The sequence below is a fragment of the Pogoniulus pusillus genome, chromosome 7 (genome assembly GCF_015220805.1).
Source record: "Pogoniulus pusillus isolate bPogPus1 chromosome 7, bPogPus1.pri, whole genome shotgun sequence".
In the NCBI taxonomy this organism is placed as follows: domain Eukaryota; kingdom Metazoa; phylum Chordata; class Aves; order Piciformes; family Lybiidae; genus Pogoniulus; species Pogoniulus pusillus.
In genome coordinates, this window is record NC_087270.1 from 24,489,842 (window position 1) to 24,502,372 (window position 12,531).

At 52.8% G+C, this 12,531-nt stretch overlaps 1 protein-coding gene across 4 annotated transcripts in view; it reads right to left on the reverse strand.

Moving 5' to 3' along the window:
• SLC8A1 (solute carrier family 8 member A1) overlaps positions 1 to 12,531 on the reverse strand; it is a 153,174-nt gene that overhangs the window by 16,542 nt on the left and 124,101 nt on the right. Inside the window, exons 3-4 of one of the 4 annotated variants that reach the window (XM_064146228.1) lie at positions 2,168 to 2,271; positions 39 to 59 (exon numbers count right to left, since the gene is read on the reverse strand). In XM_064146228.1, the coding sequence (XP_064002298.1) occupies positions 39 to 59; positions 2,168 to 2,271 (125 nt within the window). Of the gene's footprint in view, positions 1 to 38; positions 60 to 2,167; positions 2,272 to 2,621; positions 2,729 to 12,531 lie in introns of all 4 variants that reach the window. The other 3 variants (XM_064146227.1, XM_064146230.1, XM_064146229.1) reach the window with 3 other exon arrangements.

A 12,531-nucleotide genomic window follows, 5' to 3' on the forward strand; every position in this document is an offset into this window, starting at 1 on the left:
TGGGAAAAAATGGGAGAGGAAAATGAATGCAGGCTTACCAAGCTCATTCAACAACAGGGCTGTGAAGGAGACAGACAAGAGACAAACACAGAAGAAGAAGAGGAAAAAGAAGAAGAAAAAAAAAAGTAAATGAATAATGAAATCAAAAGGGATATCCATAAGAAAGACTCCAGATCCCAGGGCAGAGGTTTCAGATCTGTAAAGCTGCAGGATACCGTTAAAAGCGTTGAGAGGAGAAAGGCACTAAAAATAAAGGAACAGAAAGGCAGGCTTAAAATTGAAAACAACCCAAAAACCACAGAGATGATTCTTGCAAACGTGGGGTGGGTATGGGATTAAAAGGCACACTCTAAAAATTCATTTGCCCCTCTTGGATTTTGCGTGCAAGGTCTTCCATTGCTCTTGGAGGCAGTTCTGCCCCAGGGGAGGGCTCAAGGTGCCCCCCTGTGCAGTGGCTACTGACTTTGACCTCCTCCAGCTGCCCAACGGGGAGCAGAAAGCTCCAGCAGGCAGCTGTGCTTCTGGCACAGGCAAAAGAAAAGTCTGTGGCATGGCTTGGCTTGAAGGATCTCCTCACTCAAAGTTTTAGGTCTCCAAAACAAAAGGAAAAGCTTCTCCCTTAGTGCACTGGCCTCTGAGGTGGGGAACCCATCGTGGCTCTGTGGCCCAAGGGTGACATTTCAGAGATGCCTTCATCTCCAGGGTGCTGAGCACATGCAGCTCATCCTGCCTCGCTGCCAAGCAGGGAATAAAAAGAGTTAAAGCCCTCCAACAACTGCATGGCCAAAGCAGCAAAGAGCATCCTCAAAAATCTTGTCAAAGCTGAGCTTCCCTGAGGCTTCCTCAGTTGTCTTTGCGACCAGGAAGATGAGGAACTTGGATTCCTTTTCTTTTTAATTATGAATTTCAGGTGGCACCTTGAGCTGGTATCAAGACTTTCAGACCTTTCAGGCCCATACAGTCCTTGCTCTCACAGGACTGGTAGGGCTGGGAGCCCATGCTGGTCAGAATGAAGCTGGGCAAAGCTAGAGCCACTCAGCTGCCCGTGTGGCACTTCATCCTGACATCACTAACGATGCTCCACAGATGCCACTGGCACTGTTTAATGATCCGAATCCCACCTGCAGAGCGTGGACCATGCCTGTCTGCCTGATTTCTTAGCCCTGCTTCTGCTGCCAGTCACATGTCAACCAGCAGGAAACCCAGCAGAGGGGACGATGAGGCTGACCTGGATGGCAGTGGCATGGCTGAGGGGGTTGTGGCATGGCTGCCGGAGGTGTGTGCAGCCTGGGATGCAGCAGCATGGCCCCACTCAGTGTGGGCACTGCCAGAGGCCCTCTTTGTCCTGAACAGATAATATAGTGCTGAAGGGAAAGCTTCTGTTCCGGGACTTAGAAAGCAGCTCCAAGGCAGAACCAAATGCTGCTGTCAATTACTTGACCAAGGCTTTAATAAGGATCTGTTGTCGAGCAACTAATTAACTTAAGTGACTCTAAAGCCGCTTCTTGCTCAGCCACTAATAGTGTGCAGCAATAGCTGCTGTCCTTAATTCTCACTTAATTTCCTAGCAGAAAGGAATGTGCAGGAAAAGAAGTGAACTCTGGGAGTATGATAAAAGGGGGGATTGTTTTTTTTTTATCATTCCTGGGAGAAGCTATTACCCAGTGCAGGGCCATGAAACTTTATTTGAGTGTAACCTGATTTCTCCTAGACGGATGGCTCCTTGTGGCATTACCTGCTCGTGCCCTGCTGCTCAGTTATTTCCAGCACTAAGAAAAAAGGGCTAAAATTACTGCACTGGCCACGCATTTCATTCCAGGCTGGTTTCTCTTCTGATAAAAAACATGCAGCACTGCCTTCTACTCGGGCATAGCTGCGAGGTGGCAGAGCGGCACTCTCAAAATGGCTCTAGGGGCTGGCGATGCTCGCTGGCCCTCCTGGGAGCTCTTTCTGCACCCCAAGGGGCCCTTGTGAGTGAGACAAGAGTCCTCCTGAAATGAAAGAGGAAAGAAAACAGAGCAAAAAAAGGTGCAGTGGCCAAGCTTCGAAGGAGGGAGGGCAAAACAGCTGGGGGCCAAAGTGCGAGGAGAAAGGCGTGTGAGAGTAGGGAGACACAGAGGAAGCGGACGGCAGCGTCTCGAGAGCTGGTCTGGTTTTACTCTCACACCTTTCACTCCTCGTCGTAGCCACACCGGGTCCCCAAGCACAAGGAAGAAACTGCACTCTTTCTCATATTCCTCACGGTCAAGTACTCTAAGGGTAATGAATTTCCTGTGGGAACACAAGACAAAGGCAAACACATGATTGGCATCACACACGCATGCAGTTCACGTCGCCCGGGTGCTGTGGTGCCAGAGATAGATGGTTGGGTGGGGGGAAGCAGCTGCACATGCCCTCCGTGGGGCGTATGGGGAAGGGCAGGAGCAGCCCCGTCGCCTGGCTGGGGTTGGACCTTGTTGGGCTGGGGAAAGGCTGAGTTCAGGGGTGGGGTTGAGAAGCGGTTTTGCTCCTGCCCTTCTCCATAGGCGCAGAGGATGTGAGCTTGGTGTTGCAGGTGCTAGGCATGAGTGAGCCAGACAGGGACACACAGGCTGGGCTCAGCCCCGGAGCACGTCCCCCACCTTTCTTCTCACTCATCTCCACCAGCCGGGGCTCCCCGATCTCTAGGTAGAAGGTCTTGTTTTTCTCATACTCCTCATCATCTATCACCTTGATTGATATCGTTTTGCTGGAACAGAGAAGAAGAAATAGAGATTCAAGAGTAAGGGGGGAAAAAGGAGGAGGGGAGACAGAGAGAGGAGGAGGAGGAGGGTAGGAATGGCAGAAGCAGGAAGCCGTGGACAGAGAACAGTGGGATTGGTAGCACAGGCTGGAGGGGCAGCACAGCTGAAAGCAAGGGGAAGGAGCCGATGGACCAAGCTCACCTCAGGAGGAGTAGGGACCAGAGGGGCAGAGCTCTAGCAGCTTGCAGGGTGCCATCCTCCCTGCAATGGCCAGAGGCCACAGCTGGGAAGCACACAGCCTGGACCAGCCTTCCCAGAGGTGCCTCAGCCTGAGGCCAGCAAGGCAGATCCCTTGCCAAAAGCCCGGGGTAGAACAGCCCCTCGACAGCTCACAGGCACCTCAGAGGCTTCCAGGGTACCTATGACAGGGTAGCTACACTGGCAACCAGCAGAGACCAAGCCCCTGCAAGCACTGCTTGGACCAGCACCTGCACATGGAAGAGATTCTGCCTCACCAGCCACAGCAAAGCCATGGAATACATCATGATCAGCTGCTGAGTTTGGGGCTTTGAAGGCTCCTTATGTAGAATCTCAAATGGGCTGCTGGAGGTAGGAGTTGTTGTGTGGAGGGACCAGAAGGGTCTTGCTGAGTTAGGGCAGGCTGAAGGAAACTTCCAGTGCAAGCAGCACATTCTTCCCCCAGCCCTGAAGGTTTGCTCCTCTCCTGTTTGAGAGTTGTGCCAGCAGGTCTCTTTTCACAGGGCTGCTGAATTTGACCCTCTTGCGGCACCAGCAGAGCAGGTTCAAAAGCAAAGCAGCTGCTCAGAGCACAGCCACAAAGCAGGTGGCAGGAAGTGGCCACCAGCAGAGAGATCTGCTCCGTGGAGCACCCAGTGGAGTGAAAACCGAGTGATTGATTGGATTCCTTTCCCAGGGGCAAAAACGAGCATGGAAGTTTTCCAGCTCTGTTCAAGGACTCATGTAAGGAGCTCAGAAACACTGAAAGCTGCTCAGTAGAAGGTGACCAAGTCCCTGGGCCAGAAGGTGCTTGGTGACAGGACTACTGCAGTCTTTCCTACCCTTGCAAAGGGGGCTGGAAATCCAGCAGTCCCTGCTGCCATCTGGAGTGTCCTGCTCACTGCTGCCAGGGCAGGACCTCCTCCTGGCTCTGTCCCTGTCCCAGACAAGAAATAAAAAGGCAACACAGTGACTGTCTGCAGCCCTCTGCTTGCTGCTGGCCTCCTGTCTGGCTCTGCTTTTCCCCCATGCTTGACAGCATTGCCCTTCTGTGAAAGCATTTTCCTCAATCAGCCTTCCCAATCGCTCTCTCTTCACTCAAGCCTCTCAGCCCTGTCCTTCCAAGAAGCCCCTATGGTCCCAGCCCAGCTCCTCTGCATTTCCCACCCTCAGCCAGCACAGGTCTGATATGACAGAACCACAGAATGGCTCAGGTAGGAAGCGGCCTTAGAGATCATCTACTCCAACCTCCTTGCCATGGGCAGGGATGCCTCTCATCTAGCCCAGGTTGCCCAGGCCTCATCTAGACTGGCCTTGAACACCTCCAGGGAAGGAGGCACCCACAGCCTCCCTGGGCAATCTGTTCCACAGCCTCACCACCTTTGCTGTAACCAGTTTCTTTTTAATGCACAGTCTAAATCTGCCCTCTTCCAGCTTCAGTCTTGCCCCTCTCATCCTGTCACTACAAGCCCTTGTAGAAGCTCCTCCCCAGCTTTGCTGTAATACAGAACCAAGGAGGATCTGCTGCTCCTGGCAGGTCCCAGCCCATAAAGATGGAAGAGAACCACACTCTCTAAGGGTGAAACTGAGGCCACACTGCTGTAATGTCTGGCTTGCTTCCCTCCTTGCACGACTTTGCTGCCACCCAGAGTCCCTCTCTCAAGCTGACAAAAATCTGCAGCAGAGTGTTCTCATTTGGAGCAAGACTCAGCAAACACTTGGAGGAACAGCCCAGGATGGGGTCTTGTGCTGCTTGCTGTGTGTCAGAAGTGTATGAAGGTAAAATCATGGAATGAATCCTTCTAGTGGCTGTACTAACACACATGAGAGATGCCAAGGTGATTGGTGACAGTCAACACAGCTGCACTAAAGCCAAACCTGTCTGAGTGGCTTTCAATGGCAGCACTGAGTGACATGGGAAAAGCAACTGATGTCATCTGCCTGGACTTGTGCAAGGCATCTGACACTTGTTTATAAGATGGAGAGACATGGATTTTGTGGATGGGACACTTGGGGAGTAAGGAACTGGCTAGAAGGTGACACCTGGGGTGCATCAGGAAAAGTGTGGTCAGCAGGGCTAGGGAGGTTCTTCTTCCCCTCTACTTTACCCTGCTGAGACCTCACCTGGAATGCTGTGTCCAGTTTTGGGCTCCCCCGATCAAGAGAGACAGGAACTGCTGGAGAGAGTACAACAGAGAGCCACAAGGATGACTGGGGGACTTGAGCATCTCCCCTCTGAAGAGAGACTGAGAGCCCTCAAGTTGTTTAGTCTGGAGAAGAGAAGGCTGAGAGGAGACCTGATCCATGTGTACAGATATCTGAGGGGTGGGTGTCAAGTGCCTGGGGCCAATCTCTTTTGGGTGGTCAGCAGCAATGAGCCAAGGAGCAACAGCTACAAACTGGAACAGAGAAAGTTTCAGCTCAACAAGAGGAGAAACTTCTTTACAGTGAGGCTGCCAGAGCCCTGGGGAATGCTGCCCAGAGAGGTTGTGGAGTCTCCTTCTCTGGAGCCTTTCCAACCCCACCTGGATGCATTCCTGTGTGAACTACCCTAGAGGATGGTGCTTTGGCAGGGGAGTTGGACTGGATGGTCTCTGGAGGTCCCTTCCAAACTCTAAGGTCTGTGATTCTGTGACTCAAAGAGCAGTGGTTAATGACTCAATGTCCATGTGGACACCAGTGACAAGTGGAGTTCCTCAGGGGTCTGCACTAGGTCCAGTGCTGCTCAGCACCTTCATCAGCAACATGGACAGTGGCATCGAGTGCTCCCTCAGCAGGGTTGCTGAAGACACCAAGCTGTGTGCTGCTCTGGTCTCCCTTGAGGGAAGGGATCCATCCAAAGGGACCTTGACAGGGTGGAGAAAAGGGACAGGGCAAACCGCAGGAGGTTCAACAAGTCACAGTGCAGGGTCCTACACCTGGGTTGGGCCAATCCCAGGCACAAATACAAACTGGTTACACAGTGGGTTGAAAGTAGCCCTGAAGAGGACTTGGAGGTGTTGATAGATGAGCAACTCCCCAGGAGCCAGCAGTGCCCTCCTGCAGCCCAGCAGGCAGCTGTGTGCTGGCTGCAGCCAGAGCAGTGTGGGCAGCAGGGTAAGAGAGGGGATTGTGCCCCTTGGCTCTGCTCTGCTCAGACCTCACCTCCAATCCTGCCTCCAGCTCTGCTGTTAGGATAGGCTGAGGGGTTTGGGGGTGTTCTGTGATTCTGTAAACCATACCCTCAAGCAGCACATCCAGGGTTGGTGACTCCACCACCTCCCTGGGCAGCCCATTCCAATGCCTGAAAACTCTGGAAAACCCTGGGAAAGGATCCAGCCTGCTCTTCCTTGGCCTTGCAGAGACAGAAGATGTGAGAGGTGGTTGAGTAACTGGGAGGTGAAAGGCACAGCTGATGCTCAGTGCCTCAGCAAACACTTCTCAGGAGCAGCAACTGCCAGGTAAGAGGATTTCACATGCTAGGCTGGCTGCTGCTTGCCTCTTTGGAAGACCAGACTGGGTTGGATTTGTCAGAACAGAAATGCCTTTCTGGGGGAATCTTTCATGTTTGCTCTGATCTGGCTGAGAATTCTGGACCCTGGCTAGCACAACTCTTCATCCAGCTGCCAATGCCACACCTAGTGAGAGGCCACGTGAAAATCTCTTGCAGATTCACAGACTGCATCAGGTTGGAAGGGACCTTCCAGGGGCATCTTGTCCACCCCCCTGCACTCAGCAGGGACACCTCCATCTGGAGCAGGCTGCACAGGGACACAGCAAGGCTGAGCTTGAAGGTCTGCAGGGCCAGGGCCTCAAGCACAGCCCTGGGCAGCCTGTGCCAGTGTCTCACCACTCTCCTTCTGCACAACTTCCTCCTGAGGTCCAACCTAGCTCTGCCCTGCTCCACTTTGAAACCATTGCCCTTGTCCTGTTGCTCCAAGCCCTTCTGAACAGTCCCTCCTCTCCAGCCTCTCTCTTTTACCTTATATGATACTAAACTCCACCATGTCACGATCACTGCCACCAAGGCTGCTCCCAATCTTAATGCCCCTAACCAGTCCTTTATTAGTTAATCCAAGGTCCAGCAGTGCACCTCTCCTTGTAGGTTCCTCTGCTACCTGCATCAAGAAGTTATCATCGATAAGCTGCAAGAGCCTTTTGGCTCCTCAGCACCTTCAGGTATTGAAATACAGCTCTAAGGTCTGCCTGGAGCCTTTTCTTCTCCAGGCTGAACAGGCACAATTATCTCAGCCTGTCTCCACAGTAGAGGCTTTCCAGCCCTCTCAGCATCCTTGTGGCCTCCTCTGGACCTGCTCCAGCAGATTCATGTCTCTCTTTCACTGATCTTCTCAAAACCAAGGCTGAGCCCTTGGTCAAGCTTAAATGTTCTGTGGTCCTGGGACAGCTGAAGGTGTGGCCTCCTCCCTTCTCCTGGCTCTGGTTGGGGTAACAGCAGGACAAAACAATGCTTTGCTGTTCTTTCCCAATCCCCTTGGCATGCATGTCTGGTGATGCCAATCCACAACACCCAAAGCTCCCAGAGGGCCTGCACGGAGGGATCACGTTGGGGGATGCCACAGGATCCAGCTAGATCAGTACATGGATCTCCAAGGACAGCACACAGTGGTGATGATGACTAGGAGGGAAAACACATCTGCTGTGAATTTGATTGAGGACATCCTCAGGAACAGCTTCTTAAGGCATGTGGGAAAGCTGATGGAGCAGAAGTAACTTCTGCCTTGGCGTGGTGCAGTCCTGCTCATGCCAGCTGAGAACTGCCATCAGCCCCTGAGAGTTCAGCCCATACCGCAGGGAAGGCTGCTCAGGGCTCACTCCAGCCCAAGAGCATGGCTCAGGAGAAAATCCTGCAAATCCCATTTCTAAGCCTGCAAGTTCAGAGCCAAAACCTGCCACTTCCCAGCATTCTGCCTTCCTGGGCTTTTCTCCTTGTGCCTGGCTAGTCGGTTGGGCCTGTAGGTGATGCAGGCAGGGAACAAAGAGAGCTGTCCCAGTTCAGAGGCAGCTGGGTGATGGGGGTGGCATAATGCAAGGAGGAATCATACAATGCCAGGTTGCAAGGGACCTCAAGGATCGTCTGGTACAACCTTTCCAGGCCTGAGTGCAGCTGGAATGAGCTGGCCCAGCACCTTCTCGAGCTGAGGATTCTCCAGTGTAGGGGAATGCACTGCTTCCCTTGAGAGGTGATTGCAATGTCCAACTGTTCTCATGGGGAACAATTCTCTTCTGGAGTCCACTTGGAATCTCTCCAAGAGACGAGTGCTGAGCTGAGAAGTCAAGTCTGGACTTGAAATCCCTCCTGGAAAACTTCAAGTGGAAAACAAGCATGGTATGCACTACAATGATGAAGAGGTTTGGTGGGGAAGGACCTCTAGGTCAACCCCCAGCCCTCTCCCTAATTGGCCTCAGAGATGTTTTCCCCAAGGAAAGCAACTGGAAGCTCCTACAAATGCTTCTTGCTTCTCTGCACTCTCAAATGGCCCCAAGCTGTGCCAGGGGAGGTCCAGCCTCCCCCTGCAGTCAGCTGGGATGTCCTCTCTTAGATCAGGTTGCCCAGAGACAGGGATCTGCTGGAGAGGGTCCAGCGGAGGGCTACGAGGATGATGAGGGGACAGGAGGGCATGGCTTATGAGGAGAGGCTGAGGGACCTGGGGCTGTTTAGCCTGGAGAAGAGAAGACCGAGAGGGGATTTGATAAAGGTTTCTAAGTATCTGAAGGCTGGAGGGGACACAGGCTCTGCTCACTTGCTCCCTGGGACAGGACAAGGAGCAATGGGTGTAAGTTACAGCACAGGAGGTTGCAGCTCAACACAAGGGGGAACTTCTTGACTGTAAGGGTCCCAGAGCACTGGAACAGGCTCCCCAGGGAGGTCGTGGAGTCTCCTTCTCTGGAGACTTTGAAGGCCTGTCTGGATGTGTTCCTCTGTGACCTGTGTTAGATAGGATTGTCCTGCTCTGGCAGGGGGGCTGGACTCGATGTTCTCTTTGGGTCCCTTCCAACCCCTAACATCCTGTGATCCTATGAGAGCCCTGTGGAGCCTGATCTTGAATATCTCCAAGGATGGAGCCTCAACCACCTCCTTGGGCAACCTGTAAATGTTCAAGATGCCAAAGGCAGGTTGGATAGGGCCTTGAGCAACCTGGTCTAATGAAAGGTGTCCCTGCCCATTGTGGGGGGGGGGTGGAACTAGGTGGTTTTTAAGGTCCCTTCCAACCCAAGCCATTCTCTGAATCCATGGATCTTTGGGGGGTTTGTCACTATGTGTCATGCTGAACTCGTGTCAGAAGAAGCTGTAAGTAATTCGTCAAGGGAGGTTCAAGTGCAGCACTCACATTTAGCTGTTGAAATGACTGTCTGCAGGGCTCGGCCCTGGTGCAGGCTCCCTTTGGCAAGTCACCCGTGCTGGGCCACTCTGGAGAGTTCCCAGACTGTGTGAAAGGCATGAAGCCTCTGGCTGCCAGTACATGGAATCACAGCGTGGTTTTGTTTGGAAAAGGTCTTTGACATCATTGAGGCCAACCAGCTTCTAACTCTGCCAAGGCTGGGGCTAAAAACCATGGCTCTCAGCACCACAGCTCTGCCTCTTCAATACACCTCCCGGGATGAGGATTCACCCACCCCCATGAGCAGCCTGTGCCAGTGGCTGAGAGCCCTTTCAGGGAAGTTCACAGGCTCACAGGGTCACAGGATGTCAGGGGTTGGAAGGGACCCAAAGAGATCATCAAGTCCAAACGCCCTGCCAGAGCAGGACCAGACAACCTAGCTCAGGTCACACAGGAACACATCCAGACAGGACTTGAAAGTCTCCAGAGAAAGAGACTCCACAACCTCCCTGGGGAGCCTGTTCCAGTTCCTTCTAATGTCTAACCTAAACCTCTCCAGGTGCAACTCGAGGCCATTTCCTCTCCTCCTGTCTCTTGTTCCTAGGGAGAAGAGATCTGTCTCCAGCCTCCTTTCAAGGAGCTGTAGAGAGCCAGAAGGTCTCTCCTCTGCCTCTTTTTCTGCAGGATGAACAACCCCAGCTCCCTCAGCTGCTCCTGCATGTGAAATGGTGTCCTTGCCTAGTCTTGAAGCATCAGGGATGCTCACTTCTGCAGACCATCACCCAAGCTATGAACTACACCCCAGTCCATGCAGTGCTGTCACCATGTAGGCCCTGTGAGGGAGGTGATGCAAAGCTACGCAGGGATAAGGAAGCTCAGACCAAGCCCTATGAAGTGTTCCCCAGTGTCCCCCCAGCAGTAACAGCGTTTGGAGCACTACATCTCCAAATGACCCTGAGGTCTGGACTCTAAAGTTCTACTCTGGAGGTGCTGCCTGGAGTTTACACATTGCTGTTTCCATCCTTATGGATGACTTTGACCAAGTAAGAGCCTGTGCTGAGACTGAGCACCAAGAGTGGGAGTTTCCTTCCCCCAGAGCACAGCAAGACCAGACAGGGAGGAGACCAACTTGGCCCCAGGGCTTGGCTCCCAAGAGGATCACAGAATCTCTGAAGCTGGAAAACACTTCTGAGATCATCAAGTCCAGCCTGTGACCTAAGACCACGACATCAACTAAACCATGCCACCAAGTGGCACATCCTATCTTTTCTGAAAGATCTCCAGGAAAGCCTCTGGAATTTGTGTCTCTGGACACTATTTGTCTTCAGAAGAAGTGTTTTGACCTCTCCTGGCTGGAAACACAGCCAAGCCTTCAGACAGCCTGAGAATTGTTTTGTTTTGTCCCTTCTCCCTTCCTTTCCTATGAGTGGCCTTAACAGAGAGCAGAGGAAAAAAAAATAAACTTTCCAGTGAGAGCTGAGAAGGGATTTTCCCCCCTGCTTTTTCAAACACCTCCAGGTCCTTAGAAGCTGTCACTGCTTAATGTCCATCACAGAATCACAGAAACATCCAGGATGGAAAAGACCCCCAGGATCACCAAGTCCAACCATTATCCCTACTCTGCAAGGTTCACTCTCAAACCACAGCCCCAAGCACCGCAGCCAAACGACCTTTAAACACATCCAAGGTTGGTGACTCCATCACCTCCCTGGGCAGCTCATTCCAATGCCTGACCACTCTTGCTGGGAAAAAATCCTCCTAATGTTCAGTCTAAACCTCCCCAGTCACAGCTTGAGGCCATTCCTCTTGTTCTGTCACTAATTACCTGTGAGAAGAGACCAGCAGCAACCTCTCCACAGCCTCCTTTCAGGTAGCTGCAGACAGCCATGAGGTCTGCCCTCAGCCTCCTCTGTTTCACACTAACCATCCCCAGCTCCTTCAGTCACTCCTCATCAGATTTACTATCCAGGCCCTTCCCCAGCTTCCTCTGCACTGGCTCCAGCACCTGCATATCCTTCTTGTAGTGAGGTGCCCAAAACTGAACACATCACTCAAGGTCCATCCTCTTGCAGGGTCAAAAAGCTGCCTTGAGAAGAGCCGAGGACACCTGACAGTAAAGGCAGGTGCTGGAAGATGTGTGGGGCTGTGGTAGCTTGTGGGCTACCACAGCCAGAAGCCATTCCCCATCCCAGCTGAAGGGTTTTGTCATGCCTGCTGCTGCAGCATCCCAGCAAGGACCATGCCAGTGGGGGCTTCCTGGCTGCTGGGCAAGCTTGAGGCCAGGAGCACACGGGCAGTTGAAAGAGCACTGAGTGGCTGAAAGGTCATCATTCTCTGCCACGGGGATGACAGTGTGGAGTGAGGCCCTCTCTGTGCATAGACACTCTCGGAAGGAGACAGCAGGGCTCCTGAAACCCCCAGGCATGCATCTCCCTACAAACTGGAACACAGAAGGTTGCACCTCAGCATAAGGAGAAGCTTCTTTACAGTGAGGGTGCCAGAGCCCTGGAGCAGGCTGTCCAGAGAGGTTGTGGAGTCTCCTTCTCTGGAGACTTTTAAATCCTGCCTGGATGCATTCCTGTGTGAACTACCCTAGGGGATGGTGCCTTGGCAGGGAGGCTGGACTGGATGGTGTCTGGAGGTCCCTTCCAACCTCTAAACTTCTGTGCCCCTGTGGTTGAAGGCTGTGGTGGGAGCACAAAAGCAAGCATATGTTTGCTAAGGAGATAGGCAGGAAACCAACTCTACAAGGAGGATTTGAACAAATTCTGTCTCCAGTTACCAAGGAGATTGTTTAAACAAAGCTAAAATAAGAAGAAGTGAGTTGTGGAGGGGGACTGTGACGTGGAAGAGCCCTCGAGTGCTTTGTGACAGCTGAGCGGAGTCCCTGCTGCGGGCTCGACCTTGTCCAGCAGCCCTCCTCCTCTTCCCAGGGGGAAAGAATCCATGCTTCACTTTGCATGCAGCTGGCTGGGATGGCATGAGGCGTTTCAAAGGGCCAACAGAGAAGAGTCTTCACTCACAGAGGCCTCAGCTGTGTGTCTGCTACATTTATGGCACCTGTGGCAGTGGGACACAGCGCTTGGTGCCCTCAGCCCGGACCTCTGTTTGTGTGCTCAGGTCAGCAGAGGAGACCTTCTTGTGAGAACAAACTGAATCCAGCTACATAATCCGGTCTTAAGCTGAGCAGTGTAGTTGAAGGAGGCCATAAAGATGATCCAGGGGCTGAAGCACCTTCCCCATGGAGACAG